This window comes from Alosa alosa, chromosome 5 (assembly GCF_017589495.1).
Source record: "Alosa alosa isolate M-15738 ecotype Scorff River chromosome 5, AALO_Geno_1.1, whole genome shotgun sequence".
NCBI classification, from domain to species: Eukaryota; Metazoa; Chordata; class Actinopteri; order Clupeiformes; family Clupeidae; genus Alosa; species Alosa alosa.
The window spans coordinates 16,493,600-16,509,825 of NC_063193.1; the positions used below are offsets into that span (position 1 = coordinate 16,493,600).

The 16,226-nt window shown below is 39.7% G+C and overlaps 2 protein-coding genes across 2 annotated transcripts; both read right to left on the bottom strand.

Annotated features, from left to right (window-relative positions):
• Positions 1-49: 49 nt before the first annotated feature.
• nelfb (negative elongation factor complex member B) lies at positions 50-6,244 on the bottom strand. Its single transcript, XM_048244151.1, has 13 exons — positions 5,962-6,244; positions 5,368-5,528; positions 5,182-5,281; positions 4,824-5,054; positions 4,495-4,680; positions 4,098-4,210; positions 3,897-3,999; positions 3,690-3,785; positions 3,444-3,586; positions 2,843-2,949; positions 1,421-1,562; positions 1,149-1,257; positions 50-638 (listed from the first exon to the last, which is right to left on the bottom strand). Exons 1-13 carry the CDS (start codon positions 6,061-6,063, stop codon positions 480-482), a joined length of 1,752 nt encoding a protein of 583 aa, XP_048100108.1. The 5' UTR covers positions 6,064-6,244; the 3' UTR covers positions 50-479.
• A 3,626-nt stretch (positions 6,245-9,870) lies between these two features.
• entpd2a.2 (ectonucleoside triphosphate diphosphohydrolase 2a, tandem duplicate 2) lies at positions 9,871-16,226 on the bottom strand (the record flags this gene model as incomplete). The annotated part of the gene is given in 9 exon segments (XM_048243700.1): positions 9,871-10,795; positions 11,018-11,152; positions 11,582-11,701; positions 12,306-12,575; positions 12,764-12,991; positions 13,412-13,571; positions 13,717-13,867; positions 14,354-14,471; positions 16,193-16,226. Coding segments are annotated over 9 exon segments (1,426 nt in total), but the record flags the coding sequence as incomplete, so codon positions are not given.

The following is a 16,226-nucleotide window of genomic DNA, read 5'->3' on the forward strand; positions in this document are numbered from 1 at the left end:
GTTTATGATTACACTATCTGCTACACGGAACACAAAAAGTGGTTGTGACTAGTTTCCTAAATAATTACTTTATTTACAGCTTACTGTACCACAAATACAATTCACACAACAGAGAGCATATTCAGTGTACACACTGCACATAAGAAAATATACTTTGAACATATACAACAACAATTAAATGAGTCTACATTTCATAAAACGAAAATACACAATAATGCAAAACTTCATTAACAGCCTTTTTTTTTTAAAGAATGAAAAATGAGCTTTAAAATAATTTGAGAAAATATAGAAAAAGGAAAAGAAAAACAAAGTAATAACAAGAGTACCCCCAGTCCTATAGCAATCCCACTGATGATCTATGTAATCCAACTGTTGTCCTACCAGTTGGTGGACAGACTGCACTGAGCCACAGACTGCTGCAGGTGTTGTTAGAGCAGACCCATTTGGTGATTTCCCATGATTCCCCCTGAGCTCCAGTCTCAGAGAGGGGTAGTGGGGGTGGCCGGGGTGGTGGGGACAGTGATGGGGTGCAGGCCCAGATCCAGGGAGGGGGGCTCCTCTGGCTCAGGGGGACTCTTCTTCTGGGCCTCCAGCTTCTCCGTCAGCTGGGTGTAGAGCTCCTTCACAGGCTCACTGCACTGTAGGGTCACAACAGTTATTGGTGCGTTAATTCTGACACTAGCTCAGAGGAGCACAAACACTCATAAAAAGTCAGATCAGATTGTCTGTTTAATCTTTTGATTTCCAGGTATTCTACGGTGTTCTGAACGTAAGTGTTGGTCGCCCTGTCTTTTGGTTGTTGATGTTTGATGTTGCATCATTGTGTGTAACATGAAACTTCTGAGATAGCTACATAAGACAAATCTCCACTTGGGTACAGTAAAGATATCAGCCGATAAAGCTATCGGCTCATTGTTCAGGTCAATTGCAAGTAATGTATCAGTATTTCTGGTAAAGTACATGTTATTTTAAGCTGCCCTGTCTGCTAAACTAAACCTGATCCACAAAAAGGAGAACTACGAACCCAGAACTGATATCATTGCAGCATGACTAAGACTAGAGGTCAGGGGCTAATAAACCACCAGTGACATTTAAACAACAGAAAACCATGATACATCAGTATACAGTGACAAACCACTAAGACAAACCTGTTTAGGAGGCTCGAGAGTCTTCACTAGGGTTTCCATGACGGAGGGCTGCACTTTCAGACAGAGGTGGTTCAAAAGGCGTAGAGTGTGCCTGTGCACATTCTCCTTGCTGTGATATAGACATTATATGGGGGTTTAGGGGCAGAGGGAGGGGAAAAAACTGTCACAAGACATAATTCGTTACATTTCTTAATGCAACACCAAATGACACTGACAAAAGAACAGTTGAACTCGTCTTCTTTATGAATGTGCCTTTGCATGCGTGGCTATACCTGGAGCAGGAGGTGAGTAGAAATGTGTCAAAAACAGCAGCACAAAACTCTTCTGCTCCAAACTCGTCAGACAGCAGAGTCAGGTGACCAGTCAGGAGATGCAGAAAGATGTCTCCAAACGCCGTGTCATTGTGAGTCTCCACTAGCAATCAGAGGAGAGAGGAAACATTTTGTTAAAGTTCAGAGGGTTTATGTTTTAACTGTCCACACTCCCCACATGCACTATGATGCCTGACTTCGCATTGGGCCACAGCCAAGAAAACACAGTCAAAAACAAGTTGTACCAAACTGTCAGTCTAAACCATGTGCCATATGGGCGACACTCGACAGGGAGTTGAAAAACATCTTGCCACCCAATTGTGGTCAATGGTCTCTGGGGCCCTCTAGTGGTTGCAACTTACATTAGAACACTGCAAAAAATGAAATCTAACCAAGTGTTATTAATCTTGTAATAAGATCAAAAAATCTATTTGGTATTGTTTTTAGTATGAAAAGACTTACCTAGTGCTCTCCCGTAAGACCATTTTGACTTAATTTAAGAAGACTTTGACTTATTTTAAGGAGTATTATCAAGACAAATTTACGTAACGCACTGGCAGACAAATTTGCTTGTTTTTAGGACAAATTTGCTTAACGCACTGGCAGAAAAATTTGCTTGTTTTCAGGATGAGATGTCTTAAAATAAGTCAAACTTTTCCTAAATTAAGTCAAATAATTTCACGAGAAAGCGCTAGGTAAGTCTCTTTATACTGAAAACAAAACAAACTAGTTATTTTTATCTTGATATAAGACTAATAATTTTGGTTAGATTTTATTAGATAAGCAGTTTTTTGCAGTGAACCTACCTACAAGATGGTTCAATGTCATAACTTTATTGTGTGTATTTCTAACTGTATTTTAAAAGTCAACACGAAATACATAATGACTTGTTATACATCGGACAAGTTCCAAAACAAAGCTATTATTGTAAATACTGCACTGCAAAAAATGAAATCTAACCAAGTGTTATTAATCTTGTAATAAAATCAAAAAATCTATTTGGTATTGTTTTTAGTATGAAAAGACTTACCTAGTGCTCTCCCGTAAGATCATTTTGACTTAATTTAAGAAGACTTTGACTTATTTTAAGGAGTCTTATCAAGACAAATTTACTTAACGCACTGGCAGACAAATTTGCTTGTTTTTAGGACAAATTTGCTTAACGCACTGGCAGAAAAATTTGTTGTCTTAAAAAGATGTCTTAAAATAAGTCAAACTTTTCTTAAATTAAGTCAAATGATTTAACGAGAAAGCGCTAGGCAAGTCTCTTTATACTGAAAACAAAACAAACTAGTTATTTTTATCTTGATAAAAGACTAATAATCTTGGTTAGATTTTATTAGATAAGCAGTTGTTTGCAGTGTGGAAGGTGTTTCTACTTACCTAGAGCAGGAAGCAATCTCTGCAGGGCATTTTTGTTCCTCTGCTTGGCAATGTGGAGCACATAATACAGACCCATCTCACAGGCAACTCTGTTCTCCTGAAGGTACCTGAAGTAGAGAGATGCCCAGCAACACATGTCATTACACGTCATTATGAGACATATTTGATTCACAGCAGAATTATGAAATACCTTCCCCTGCAAAAAATGGGCTTGAAAGGAGGGAAAATGTACGGTACTTGTGGTACAAATGGAATTGTTTCAAAATGATGAATGGATCCCACTGTTTAAAAAAAATCTAAAAAACTAAACAAACAGCATCTTGTAAAAATTCTTAACAAAATAGCTGTAAACATGTCGACACAGGATATCCTTATTGTTCCACAACTTGACTGTAGTTTGCAACTTAATTTTTAGTTGTATGGCAATTGATAATCAACTATACTATCAAGCTCAATATTGTTATGAGGTATAGTGGCACTACTTTGCCCACAGACATTACGAGCAAGTATTTAAATTACCATGATGTTATGCATGGGCATAACTATGCATGTAGATAAAGGCATTTAAGAGCATTTACAGAGCCTAAAGGGACTGGCGTACTTAGTGAAGGTGTCAGGTAGAGTGGTGGGGTAGGTGATGGAGGTCTTCTCTTCACTCGGCAACTTCTGCTCCACAGTGAAGGTGTAGTCATCCACTACTATTGACATCATGGCAGGCAGAAAACGAGTAACCACCTCCAGTTCCTAGGGTAGACAGGGATTTTGTTTTATCCTAGATCCCAGAGAGTCACATGAACACATTTTCTCAGATCTCCGCACTCCATGAGTGCACATGCGATGATCATACCAGTCGAGGCTCTTTGAAAACTTGACTGTCGATCATGTCCCACGCGCCTTGTCCCAGACACAGCATTCTTAGTAGTAGCAGTAGGTCTGGGCTGTCCTGTTCTCACACAGGCACATACACAATGAAAGATGCATGCAAGTGACTAATATATTTTAAAATGTATTCAGTATGAGGAGAAATGATATTAAGTATACTGAAAATCCTTACTCTGGGAAGAGCATCCTGGCTAAGCAGCTCTTGCAGATTTCTTACAGTACTCAGGACCAGGGTGTTACTGGCAAATGGGTCACAGAGTATCATAGAAAGATCCCTTAAAAGAAAAGGGGGTAAATGTAAAGTACTCAATGCTAGCCAAAGGTGATCTGAAATGCACTGCGTTCGGTTTTGGCCCTGCATTGTTTTTCATACCCCAGTACTTGTTCCTGCCCTTTCTTGACCCCGTCCAGAAAGCCTTGCAACTCCCTGGCTCTCTTGGCATCAACAAACTTTTCCCTGATGCACGCATCCAGACACCAGGTGAACTGTTGAAACAGAAGAATAATTAATACATGAGAAATATCATTTTTAAAGGCTATATTACAACACAGACAAGCGACAAACCAATTCTCACAAAACAAAGCTATTTTCCATATTTTCATGCTTGGATGAATGGCATCAAAAAGCTCTTACACTTCAGCATTTTATTATCCAGGCTGAAACAGACAAAACTGGGAAACATTTGGAGGCTCTTTTTGGAGGTTGACACAACAACATAGATTCACATAAAACACACTGTAAAGTCATTGACACACACGTTCACCCTTACCTTATGACAAGGATCAACTAGACAGATTTCACTTATGTCGAGATCATGAAGGGACATGAGAAGCTCTGCCCGCAGGGTACAGTAGTGGACATTGCGTGTCCGTAGGAACAGAGTGCGCAGAAACTGCAGTACCATGTCATACAGCTTCACATTCTTCCCAATCATCTGGGTCAGTTTTAGTACAACCTGAGAGCAAAGGGCAGAAACACGGCCTTTAACATTAACTGAGATAACAGATGCTTCATCTTCACAGGATTGGAAGAAATATGCAGAGACACCTCAGTTCATCAAGTCCTGTGAAACAAGTTAAGTGTATCGATTTGGTTTACCTCTCCTTGGCGTCGTGTCTTGGGTGAAGGACTAAAAAAGTTATGCAATATAGAGAGATCACTGCTAAAGAGTGCAGCCTCTTTCTCCACAATATATTGCTTCAGAAGAGGAGACACTTCATCTCCAAACAGAGCCTGGTTGTCCTGCCAGATCTGTCTTTTCACTTCAACAGCACAGACCTTGTAGAGCTCTTTATCAGCCATCACCTGCTTCAGCTTTTTCTCAGGGACCTAGCATATAGGTTTGAAACAGGGTAGATGTTCAAAGAAACAGACAAAGTGGGAATTGTTTTGCACTCCTATTTATTTCAAGAGTTGTGGCCACTGTTTCTTCCTGTTGGGAATGTCTATTACTTACCTTTGGCAGGTGTTTGAGAACCTGCATAACTACGGGCTGAATGGAGGGCATCTTCACCAGGGGAAAGCTTTTCTCCAGCAACTCCTCCAGTTTAGAATACCTAACATCCCGGGGGTTTAACACGTTAGAATATATCGCAAATATGTTATTGTGATATTTCAAGAATCTCATGTCAGTACAGCTTACCTATCCTCGTCCTTTCCTTCCGCTATAGTGGCAACTCGCTCCATCAATTTGTCACGCAATTCGTCAAAAACCGACTGATGGAACTCTAGTCTTGGGGTACCATGAAGATCCAGAAATGGTAGAGCAGACTGCAGCGTTGGCAGCAATATGCCATTTTCCATCTAGATCAAGAATCATCATTTCGATTAACAGTTACCGTTTGTCAAGGCGAAAATACCTGCACGACTACAATAACATGAATTAGATATTATCTAAATGATGGTGTGTGATGGTCTACTAACCAAGTGAACTGACATAAAACAAATAATTATCTGCGTTCTTCCTTTCATTTACTGTTGTTTAACCCGCATAGTTGCTAATGTATAACGATGACATGCTGCAATAACATTAACGCTAATGAACGGATGCTAGCTAGCTAAAATGTACGCTGACCATGCATACAATTTGCCAGACTATATAGTATATAGTATATATAATTCCAACACAAAAAATACTTTAAAAATCACTAAAGAGTGCAAATACTAGTTGAAGAAGAGACTAGTTAATCGTGACAGTAACGTTAGGTCGCTGGCTTCAACTTAACGTTAACGTTACCTGAAACTGGTCAATGGCTTTCAGTGGTTCTGTGCAGTTGGTTAGAGTTTCTTTCAAATCTTCGCCATTAGATATGCCCAGTTCACTTAGCCCCGCAAACATTTTCACCCCTTTGTAGAGGTGCTTCCTGTATATTTTGAAAATATTCAACTATGCATACACCTAAATATTTATCCACAACGTTAAAACTGTCACTTGTTGTTGGTATTGTTCAAGTGAATCACACTTCCTAAGCATGCAACTCTGCAAGAGGCTCGTGTGAATGCGTGCACTCGCAGACATAGTTCCGCTACGCACCACTTTGTCAGTAGGAGAGACGAGACGACTGCCCAGCTGACTCTGGTAGCCTAGATCACGTAGACAGTCGGGCGCAATCGATTATTTAATAAATAAATGTTAATTACGAATAATAATAAAAAGGACAATTAAAAAAGCACAGAAAAGATATTATACAGAAAGGTTTACATGTTGTAACCCCATTTAAAATATTTGCCATTACAATCAGGAGCTATAAGTAGGGTTGCCACCTGTCCAGGATTTTCCTGATTGTCCAGGATTTTCATGGTCTGTCCAGGAAAATAAAAATAAAAATCCTGGACACTGAATGTCCCGGATTTTTGTACATGATGCGCAAAATGTGTATTTCAGTTTAATTGAAGCGTGCCTACGGCCATTAACGTATGCACAGCCTTATTGGCTCTACAAAAATGACGTAGCATAACATGGGTGGTGGTGGTGGGGGCACGCACCGTGGAGGTTCATTAGAAATGGTAAGGTGGAGATGGAGAGTGTGGGGGACAAGGAGAGACAGAGAAAGGAAAGTTTATTCCACATAAGCAAAAAAGCAGAACCTAATTATGTATTCCCCTTTTTTCTCAATACTGCCCCCAGGTGTCCACAACTAAAAACTGTTGAAAATATAACAAAATAATAAAGGTCTGCTATTAAATAAAGCAATTAACTAAACAAATAACTAGAAAGTGTCATTCTTACTAATTTTAGCTATACAATTGTCGCTTAGAATGACGGTTTTTATCTTGGGTTAGATGTGCGAAAGGCGCCGTTGCTTACAAACAATTGGATGGTCAAAATGTCCAGGATTTTTGTCAGACACAGCAGGTGGCAACCCTACAGCTAAGCCAGCTAGCTGGCGTCCGTTACATGCGCAACAGATGAAATTTGTGTTGATTAAGGCCTGTGACATGGATATTCTTGCTATTGCACTCAGTGTTTTTGGGACTCCACGGGATGCAGGCTTAGAGGAGCTGTGGATTGAATTTGGTCATGGTAAGTCTGTCAGATGGCATGCTTTTTGTCCATGCCCTCACTGGTTGTGATGTTGTGTTAGCCTTTCATGGTAGAGGCAAATGGACTGCCTGGCAATCCTGAGAAGTGTGCCCTGAAGCGTCTTTGAGAAGCTCAGTCAATACCCACCAGTAACAGATGATGTGGATCTCAGCACACTTGAAGTTTGTCATAGCAATGCACAAAAAGAACAGCACTGCTGATGGAGTTGATGAAACAAGACTTGACCTGTTTGCACGTAGGCAGAGGTCCTATAATGCCATTCCACCAACAAGGGCATCTCTTGCTAAGCATGTGAAGTGTACAACCTATCAAGCTGCCTGTATCTGGGGCCAGGCAGTATATATCAAATGAATATGGAGAGTCCTGCCAACTGAGGTTGGAGGAAAGAAGGTGACATTTGGCAAGTAGTGTGGATGACACTCCCACCAATTGCTGAGAGCTGTCAACAATTGACTAAATGTGTCAAGATTGAATGTCTGGGAAGATGTAAATACTATGGCATTAGTCTTGAGTGTACACCGTTGTGTGCCTGTAAATGCAATGATTAAATTCATTTGATATGGCTAGCTACAAAGCAGAGGCGTCACTAGACGTTACTGGGGCCCTGTCTCTCTTTCCCACACATTTCCTGTTAGTCTTTGTTGTTCTATTGAGTTATTTATATATACTGTATATATATATTTTAAACAAACACATGCACTTACTTAGGCTCCCTGCCCCTGTTGAAGTTTAGGTTTTAGTGATCATATTCCGATCCAGCCCTGTCTCTCTTTCCTGTCAATCTGCACTATTGTATTGAAATTATTATATTATATATATTTATAATATATATATAATAGTACAGGCCAAAAGTTTGGACACACCTTCTCATTTCAATGTCTTTTCTTTATTTTCATGACTATTTACATTGTGGATTCTCACTGAAGGCATCAAAACTATTAATGAATGCAAAGTTATTTGGCCCACAGATGAATATTTGTCAAATTATGGCTTGCTGTAAATGGTATAGCAACTTTGAAGAAACTAAACTAGAATATAAGACATGTTTTAAGTTATTTCACACTTTTTTTAAGTACATAATTCCACATTATTAGTTTTGATGAATCTGCAATGTAAATAGTCATGAAAATAAAGGAAACACATTGAATGAGAAGGTGTGTCCAAACTTTTGGCCTGTACTGTATATATATATATATATATATATATATATTAAACTGAAAAAAGAAAATGCACTTACTTAGCCCCCCTGCCCCTGCTGAAGTAACCTCACCAACATATGTTTTATTAACAAAAAACAATTTAATTATGCTCAAATTAGTACTAAAATATACTATTTTTCCCATTAATTGTGTCTATCTTCACAATTTAACACATTCTTTGACATTTTATCGTAGAATTGGATAGTCCAGTCCCTTTTACCTATAGGCTATCAAGATCATCAAAATGTGATTATCCAATCCAAGTCAAAAACCAAGTATAATGGCTTTCAATAGTGGCCATCTTGAAAAATGGCGGCCATATTGGATTTTTTGCATGGTGTGCTTTTTGGATAAAGTGGATCCCAAAGAATATTTGTGCCAAGTTTGATGCTTGTATCACAAAGTGAACGATTGTTTCACTAATCTGCCGCACTAATAGCAAGGGATGGACAGCACAGAGCAAATCTGCAAAGACTTTCTAATGTGGAGACACAGCACTCAAAAAATACTCCATAGAAATGCATGGGGCTAGTTTGTCACGCCAATATGGCCGTTGTCTACACATATCCCACCCCTTCCTCTGCAAAACGTCGACATGTGAATACATTGAGCCAATCATGTGGTGTGTTGTGAAGACATCGTGCCAATCATGTGTTGTGATCTCGCCACTGGAGCAAGATTGGTGTCGTGAAGCCTTGCGCACGCGCCCATAAAACGTTGGTATATGGCCGCCGAGTGGAGGGACTTGCCTAAAAGGACTTTGAAATCTGTCAGCCCATTTCGAAAGCATGGTTGAGACGTGTGGTTGTTTCGGTTCATTTACTTAAATGATCTAAGGATGCTATTTTTTCAGGTGGCCTACTTGCCTTTTATTCCAAAAACAAAAACAATATTAAATAAGCCCTATGGAACAATTTTAGCAAAAATGACCTTAATTATGCAGGTTGAGAGTCGTTCTGATCGTTCTACAACACTTTTTGGGTCGTTTGGTGGGTGCTTCGTCTCCCCCTAGTGCTTCTCCGCGGAAAAAACGAATATGCAACTTTCTGGTCCCGGACCGAAGAAATCCGGATGTGACTCGGCGGAAGGCCTCGAAAATGTAGTCAGATTGTAGTTTCTAAGAAGACTGCAAAACGGACTCCGACTTGGCTTTGTTGCTGCTGAAATTGTAAGTAGCCTACCCTTGGGTGAACTTCGTTTTTGTAATGTGGTTTGATAGTCTCTTGAACAATGTTTGCTCGACCGTTTTATTGTGAGCCCTGTATGTGTTTAGCTTGGTTTCTTGATGGCTAGCTCGCTAGCTAGTGGGGGTTTAGCGTAGCAGTCACTTGCTACCGAAGCTGCAGGGGGAGCTATGTCGTGAAAAATGCGAGCCCAAATCAGGCGAAAACCCAGAAACAGCGAAGGAATAACCAGACTTGCATAGGGCTTCTTTAAGCTCAACAAATCTATACAAAGACATAGGCCTCAACTAATATTTACACAGTTAAATATTCAGGGCAGTTAAAAAAAACATAGAAAATAAATGTATCACACATACAGTAAGATTTCACAGGTTATAACCCCATTACATAAGGGCAGTTAAAAAAGCATGATGTAAAAATGTATCACATACAGTAAGATTTCACATAATTGTAACCCCATATAAAATATCTGCCATTACATGCAAGAGCTCTAAATGTTTCTTTGTTTTTTACTTGCAAGTTCACAACAGTACGGAGCCCTCCGGGTGACATGGGGAAAAAAAACATGGGTAAAAAAAAAAAAAAAGCACCTTCATGAAACATGTTTTAAAAAATGATCATCTCATATGAAATCCTTTGCATCCTTTTTCCTAAGAGCACTTCAAAACATAATAAACAAATCAGCCACAATGTGATTACAGGTCCCGTTCACAATTCTTACGAAAGGTTTCAATTCACTGAACTTGACAAATAGTGTATTGTGTAAGAGTCGTGGACGTCACCTTTAATTGCAAAATCACATTTCTTTCATGTTTTTCCTAGTTAGCCTAACTGCAGTGAATCTTGCGAGGTCATGTCAGTCCTGTTCACCAGCTAAGGCTACAAATGTAAGGTTGTAGTTCAAACTCAGGTGATTGACTCCTGTGCCGATTTTCAAATGACACCAGGACTGCTGGCCTTCCTCTGATATGCCTTCAGTAAAAGATATCCCAGCACAAGGAGGAGGAGGAAGACGAAAAGGACCAGCAGAGCAGCCCATACCTCAGAGCGCAAAGCTTTCCTCAGTCCCACACTCTCCCCGGGGAGCAAGCTGCTCAGACTGAGCATATAGCCCAGTGCCCATCCAACTGAAGTGCCCTCCACCTGCAATGAAATATGAACATGGGATCTCTTTATAAAAGGTAATTGTAAATTAAAATGAATTTATTTATTAAATCACAGTCAAATTACAAATTTCTGTAATTAATATCAGTCTCATCAGGCGATTGATTATATGTGATCCATGTTACAGTATGTCCTGTGATATCTCATTTCCACCGATGTATTTAGGTATGGATGTCACCGTGCATGTTCCTGGGAACTTACCGTCTTCTGAAATGAGATCGTTGAGAAGGACTTATCATCAAAACCATAGGCTTGGAGCATGAGGACCTGAATGAACACTGAAGCAGCGCAGTAATCCTGGAGACGACTTTGCTGGTCAGGAGCTTTCTCCAGCATCTGTGTGAGAGGAGATTTTTTTTTACTACATGCAGGTGATTATTTACATTACCTTGTGCATATAGCTGAATTACTACCGTGGCGATATCCTTTTCCAACACCACTCTCCTTTGTGTCATGGTGTTTTAAGTAACGGATGGAAAATATGCCATAGTAACACCTCCACCCTCCATCATCACTTGCAAAGAGACTACCCAGCTATACAGAAGTATTTTACTCAAGATTGACTCCTGATTGTCACCCTTTTGATATCTGGATTAAAAATCACATTTACGTAAATCTCACACACAGGCATGTGTGGCAATCTATCTATGAAGATTCATCCTTTCTATGCTGATCAGAAAGGGATCTGAAGAGACAGTTGCATACGGCACACTAATAAGAGAGCAGGGTAGCGGTAAATAGAAGAAATTAGAGGAGGCTCAGTACCTCACGCATGCTCATATTGCAAATAGCTTGGACCGCTTCCTTCAAAAGGCTGGGGGATGTCGCAGTAATGCCAGTGGTCCGTTGCAGGAAAGAGTAGACATAGTAAAAGGCAGAAAAGGCCTGTGGTCCCAGAAAAGAGAGAACTTCACATAGAGCCTAATAACCACATTTTTCCCCTTATAGGCTACTCTACTGTTGAAGATAAGTTATATAAACGGATAAGATATAAGTTACATAAACATCCACACATTGAAAGATAACTGTAACAATAACATCAAAAACAACAGTTATAAGTATTGCTCTAGGTAATATAAATTACAACGTCCACACAGCATATAACGATAACAAAATGAGGAACGATATTGTTGGGTGTCATTTTCAGTGTGATTAAAAGAACAATAAAAAGCTGACAGCTAATCAGAATCCATTGAATTATAGACATCACATTCATCAACATGAAGAGATACTTTCCTTATCGTTGGTCAGTGTGGATGCTCATATCTTTATAGTTATGGTTGTCTTTATAGTTACATATAGTGACTGACATCCCTTTAGATAGTACCTTTATTCCTAATCCAACTAACCACTTGATATTTTAACACTGATCAACCTGTCATGACCTTAGTCATTGTATGATGAGATGTTTTTCTATTTTAATGAAGACCATGTGCTTTCACATCTGACCGATTCATAAACACACATAGGGACAGAAAAGGATTCTCACCATAAAGTTTCCAGTAACATTGGGCTGGAAAACACCATTTAAGGAGCACTTGGAAAAAGTACAAGTGTCAAAAGAGAAGATTCCGGACATGTTCTGAAGGCAGTGTTGATAATGCCCCGATCCAATCACCTTTATAGTGTCCTGAGCATTGTACTGTGAGGGCATCTTACTCTTTGTACATGGAGAATCAAAGATTTTGTTCAGCTTCATAGAGATATTATATCCTGATGGGTAGCAAGGGTGTGTTATACTACCAGACGATCCCTGCGCCTGGGAAAAAAGGAAGGAAACAAAAAATCTAATAAAACTAATGGACAAGAATTGGCTAATTAAGATGAACCACCGATAAAATATGATTGCCAATGAGCGTTTAAACCCAGAAATGAAATATGTGACAATTGCCATGCATGCTATTGCCTGTGCTGAGTCATCAATGACATCTGGGGAAAGTCAATTACCTGGTGCAGATGAGCCAAGAGCTGTCTTAACATCTGGTCTCTGCCATAGCACAGAAAGCTGTGTGTGTACAGACTATAATTTCGTCCATACAGTTTCAATGTCATCGCATTTTTAGGGTCCTCCACAGTGTCTGTCGTCTGAAATGTTATCTGAGTCGAAGCTCCTCCAAAGTCCAGCGCTCCTACAGTCTTCCTTTTTGGAATAAGCCACTCACCAACAAAGCCATACTGTGGAGACATATACACATATAAGGGCTGTCCAGTCATTCTGTCTCATCTTACTTCCCCTCCTACCATCTCCACTGTAGGGTGCTGCTAGTCTTTCCACTTGCAGAAACCTTCTTACATCTGCTCAATTTCATCACACAGCCAGGACTTCACAAAAGAACATTTGGTGTGCATTACACATACTTTTCATAGTCTATTGACTTGTAACATAAATAAATACCATTACTGACATTGTTTTCTGCTTCATTTCTCTATTTAATCTTATGAGCACACTGTATACTCAAGTCGTTGCTACAACCAATAACTGAATTGAATATGAATTGAGCCAAAACGTCAAAGACAGATTTTTGTTTCTGAAAAGATACCCAGACATTCTCAGAGCTGCGGTTATACTTTTACAGTTAAATTTTAATGACCTACCTTGATGAAATTTTCCAACAGGTAATTCACTGTGACCCAGCCATAGGCCCCCTCTTCTTGACCACTCAAAATAGTGGCCCCACGAAAGTTGAATGGATACACTTTCAGTTTAGCACTGACTTCTTTCAGAATCTGATCTGACTCTAAGGTATTGGACATGCTTGGGGATACAGACACAGAAGATTACACACATTGTCTGGACTTGGATAATTATAGCAAATCTGAATTTTCTCAATTTCTATACAGCCATATCAGTGTGTCATGCAATCTTATCAAGCTCTTCATTTTCATTCAGTGTCACTCACTTCAGAAGTCTCATGCCAGCTGTTGCCCCTAGGTACAAAGGACTCAGGTGGTGTCTGGATTTAGGAATGACCTCCTTTGCCTGGTCGAGGCATGCCACCAGACTCTGCCCTGCCTTTCCATGTTTCCCAGCATAGCTGGATATTCCGCCTCCTGAGGATCGTCAGAAGGAGCAAACTGTGAGTTCACGGTGGGTGTTGGTACATTGGGTCATTTGGTCCAGAAATATTACTGGTCTGTCACTAAGGCATCCATAGAGACAAACTCAAAAGGATGACAAAGCTTCAGTGAATGAGGAACAGCAACAGAGGGCATGAAGGGTACATCAGCAAAAAAATAGGAAATGGGGCATTGGGGAGCTGTGTTACGCAAAAGCTAAACTTTGAATTACCTCTCTATGAACTTTAAACAACGAAGCTACACATATAGCATCACTTGTTACTTCCCCCACTACTGCCATCGAAATCGAGTGTTCCCTAAAACAGCATTACAAAACATCAAATATTTCATAATTTCCCTATTTTAAGTGACAGAAATGTATGTTGCACACACAATATCTTGTCTTTTCTAAACCTTGTAAAATGTGCATGACAGGGACTTTTTTAAAAAAAAACACAGGACGGAGGTGATGTCTCTGACCTTTCACATGACACTCGTCATGTTGGGTCACGATGCCGGTCCCATTCTGCTTGTCGGCCGGCCATTTGTAGACATACATGGTCGTATGGGAGGAGCCTGCATCCAGGACGATGCCATACTAAACAACAACAACAACAACAACAACACGTTACATTTATATAGCGCTTTTCTCAACACTCAAAGCGCTTCACAGTGAAGGGGGAACCTCACTAACCACCACCAAGAGGACAAGAGAAACTGGTTAAGCCTTCTGGATGACAACATTATCAAATCACTTAAAGCTCAAGTGAAATGATATGCACTTGCAAATGTTGGTGCACGTGTGCAACAGCACCTCATGTTATAGTGCACCTGTGCTGCCAAGTACAAAAGGTTTGTACACTGTGGCTAAATGTATTCAAGTAGGGTTTCTTCTGACATAATAAGAATGTAACAAATGTCTGTGAGATCAAAGAATAACACAGCATACAGTGCATTCAAAGGGTGAAGAGAGAAAGAATGAGGAGCAATGTTTTGAATTTGGCCATTCCTTTTATCCTTGTATTGCTATGTTTTATCTTTCCTTTTGGTTCTTTTTTCTGTGTTTGACTTTGGGGCAGTTCCGGAAAAGAGGATCTTGTGGCTGTCCACAATGACGGTGATATGGGCCTGCGTGTTTGAGCAGTTGTCACTGTTAAAACTTTCCAAGAAAAATGTCAAGCCATCATAGTACAAACTTCAAAACACTATAAACCTCTTCATGTTAAGGCAGGTCTCATCTGTCTATTGTGCCACATTCAGTACTGTACCACAAATATGCAAGGGTGTCGATGAACTTGGATTTATTTCCATTACACCTTACTTCGAAGTATGTTTCATCATGTGAGGTTTTCAAATTATAGGGAGAGGCCAAGCTTTGCATGACCGTTTGCATAGACCTTTGGCTTAAACTCACTTTGTGTTCTTGAATCAAGACATGAATCGAGACGCCACTTCTCTCACTTAATGACACTGCCACAGTGGCAATTGGCTTGTGTCTAGATTGAGGTGTTTTTCACTCTGGCTTATTCGCCATGTTTGAGTTCCATAGTACCATGGTTAGGAGCATAGTAATTGTAATTACCATGATTTACCATAGTACTGCGCAGGTCATATATGGTTAGCCTACTGTATAAAAACCATAGGAAACCATAGTGAATTTCCATAAGAATATCGTCGTTCAACCAATAATTGAATTGCATTTGAATTGAACAAACACTTTACACACACACTTTTATATCTGAAAAGATACCCAGACATTCTCAGAGCTGCAGTTTTCATGATCACTGAGAAGAAGAGTCAGTGCACTTTAATTTGCTATTTGGAAAGATGCTTGTAAAATTCAGTAGCCTACTATAGTGTAAATTTTCATTAGGCTTATGATTTATTTTGTCCATGATTGTTTTAGCTAAATGAAAAAAGAACTGGATTTAGGTCAACGCTGTTGCTATGCACTATGCAAATGTTTCATCTGAAAGACAGCTTATGGTAGCATATTTCTGTGAAACCATGTTTCATATCTATATCATCGCAGTGGATGATCTTTAGCACAGGATCACGCGCCAAATAGGTATAGGCTAGTGCCATAACGCCTCACCCATAACTACACCATTGCTTATTACGGGCAGATACTCGCCTAAACATGTTCACCGTTCACGGTCTTTCTGACAGTAGGCTACTGCCAAATCTCTTCATTTTTAAAATTCTGAGAATATTGTTCACATAACTTGCAGCCTATAATCTAGGACTACTTTCGTTTTTAGATAGCACTGCAATGTTCCAATTAGGCTATACATTAATAAGCAGGTAAACAGAATTTACCATGTATTCCGTTGGTTCTTCTACATCGTCCGTT

Coding starts and splice junctions, on each gene's coding strand:
- nelfb (XM_048244151.1), bottom strand. CDS start 6,063: ATGTTTGCGGGGCTAAGTGAACTGGGCATATCTAATGGCGAAGATTTG. Junction 4,681..4,823: donor AGACACGACGCCAAGGAGAG/GTAAACCAAATC, acceptor CTTTGCTCTCAG/GTTGTACTAAAACTGACCCA. Junction 1,258..1,420: donor CTACTCACCTCCTGCTCCAG/GTATAGCCACGC, acceptor TCTATATCACAG/CAAGGAGAATGTGCACAGGC.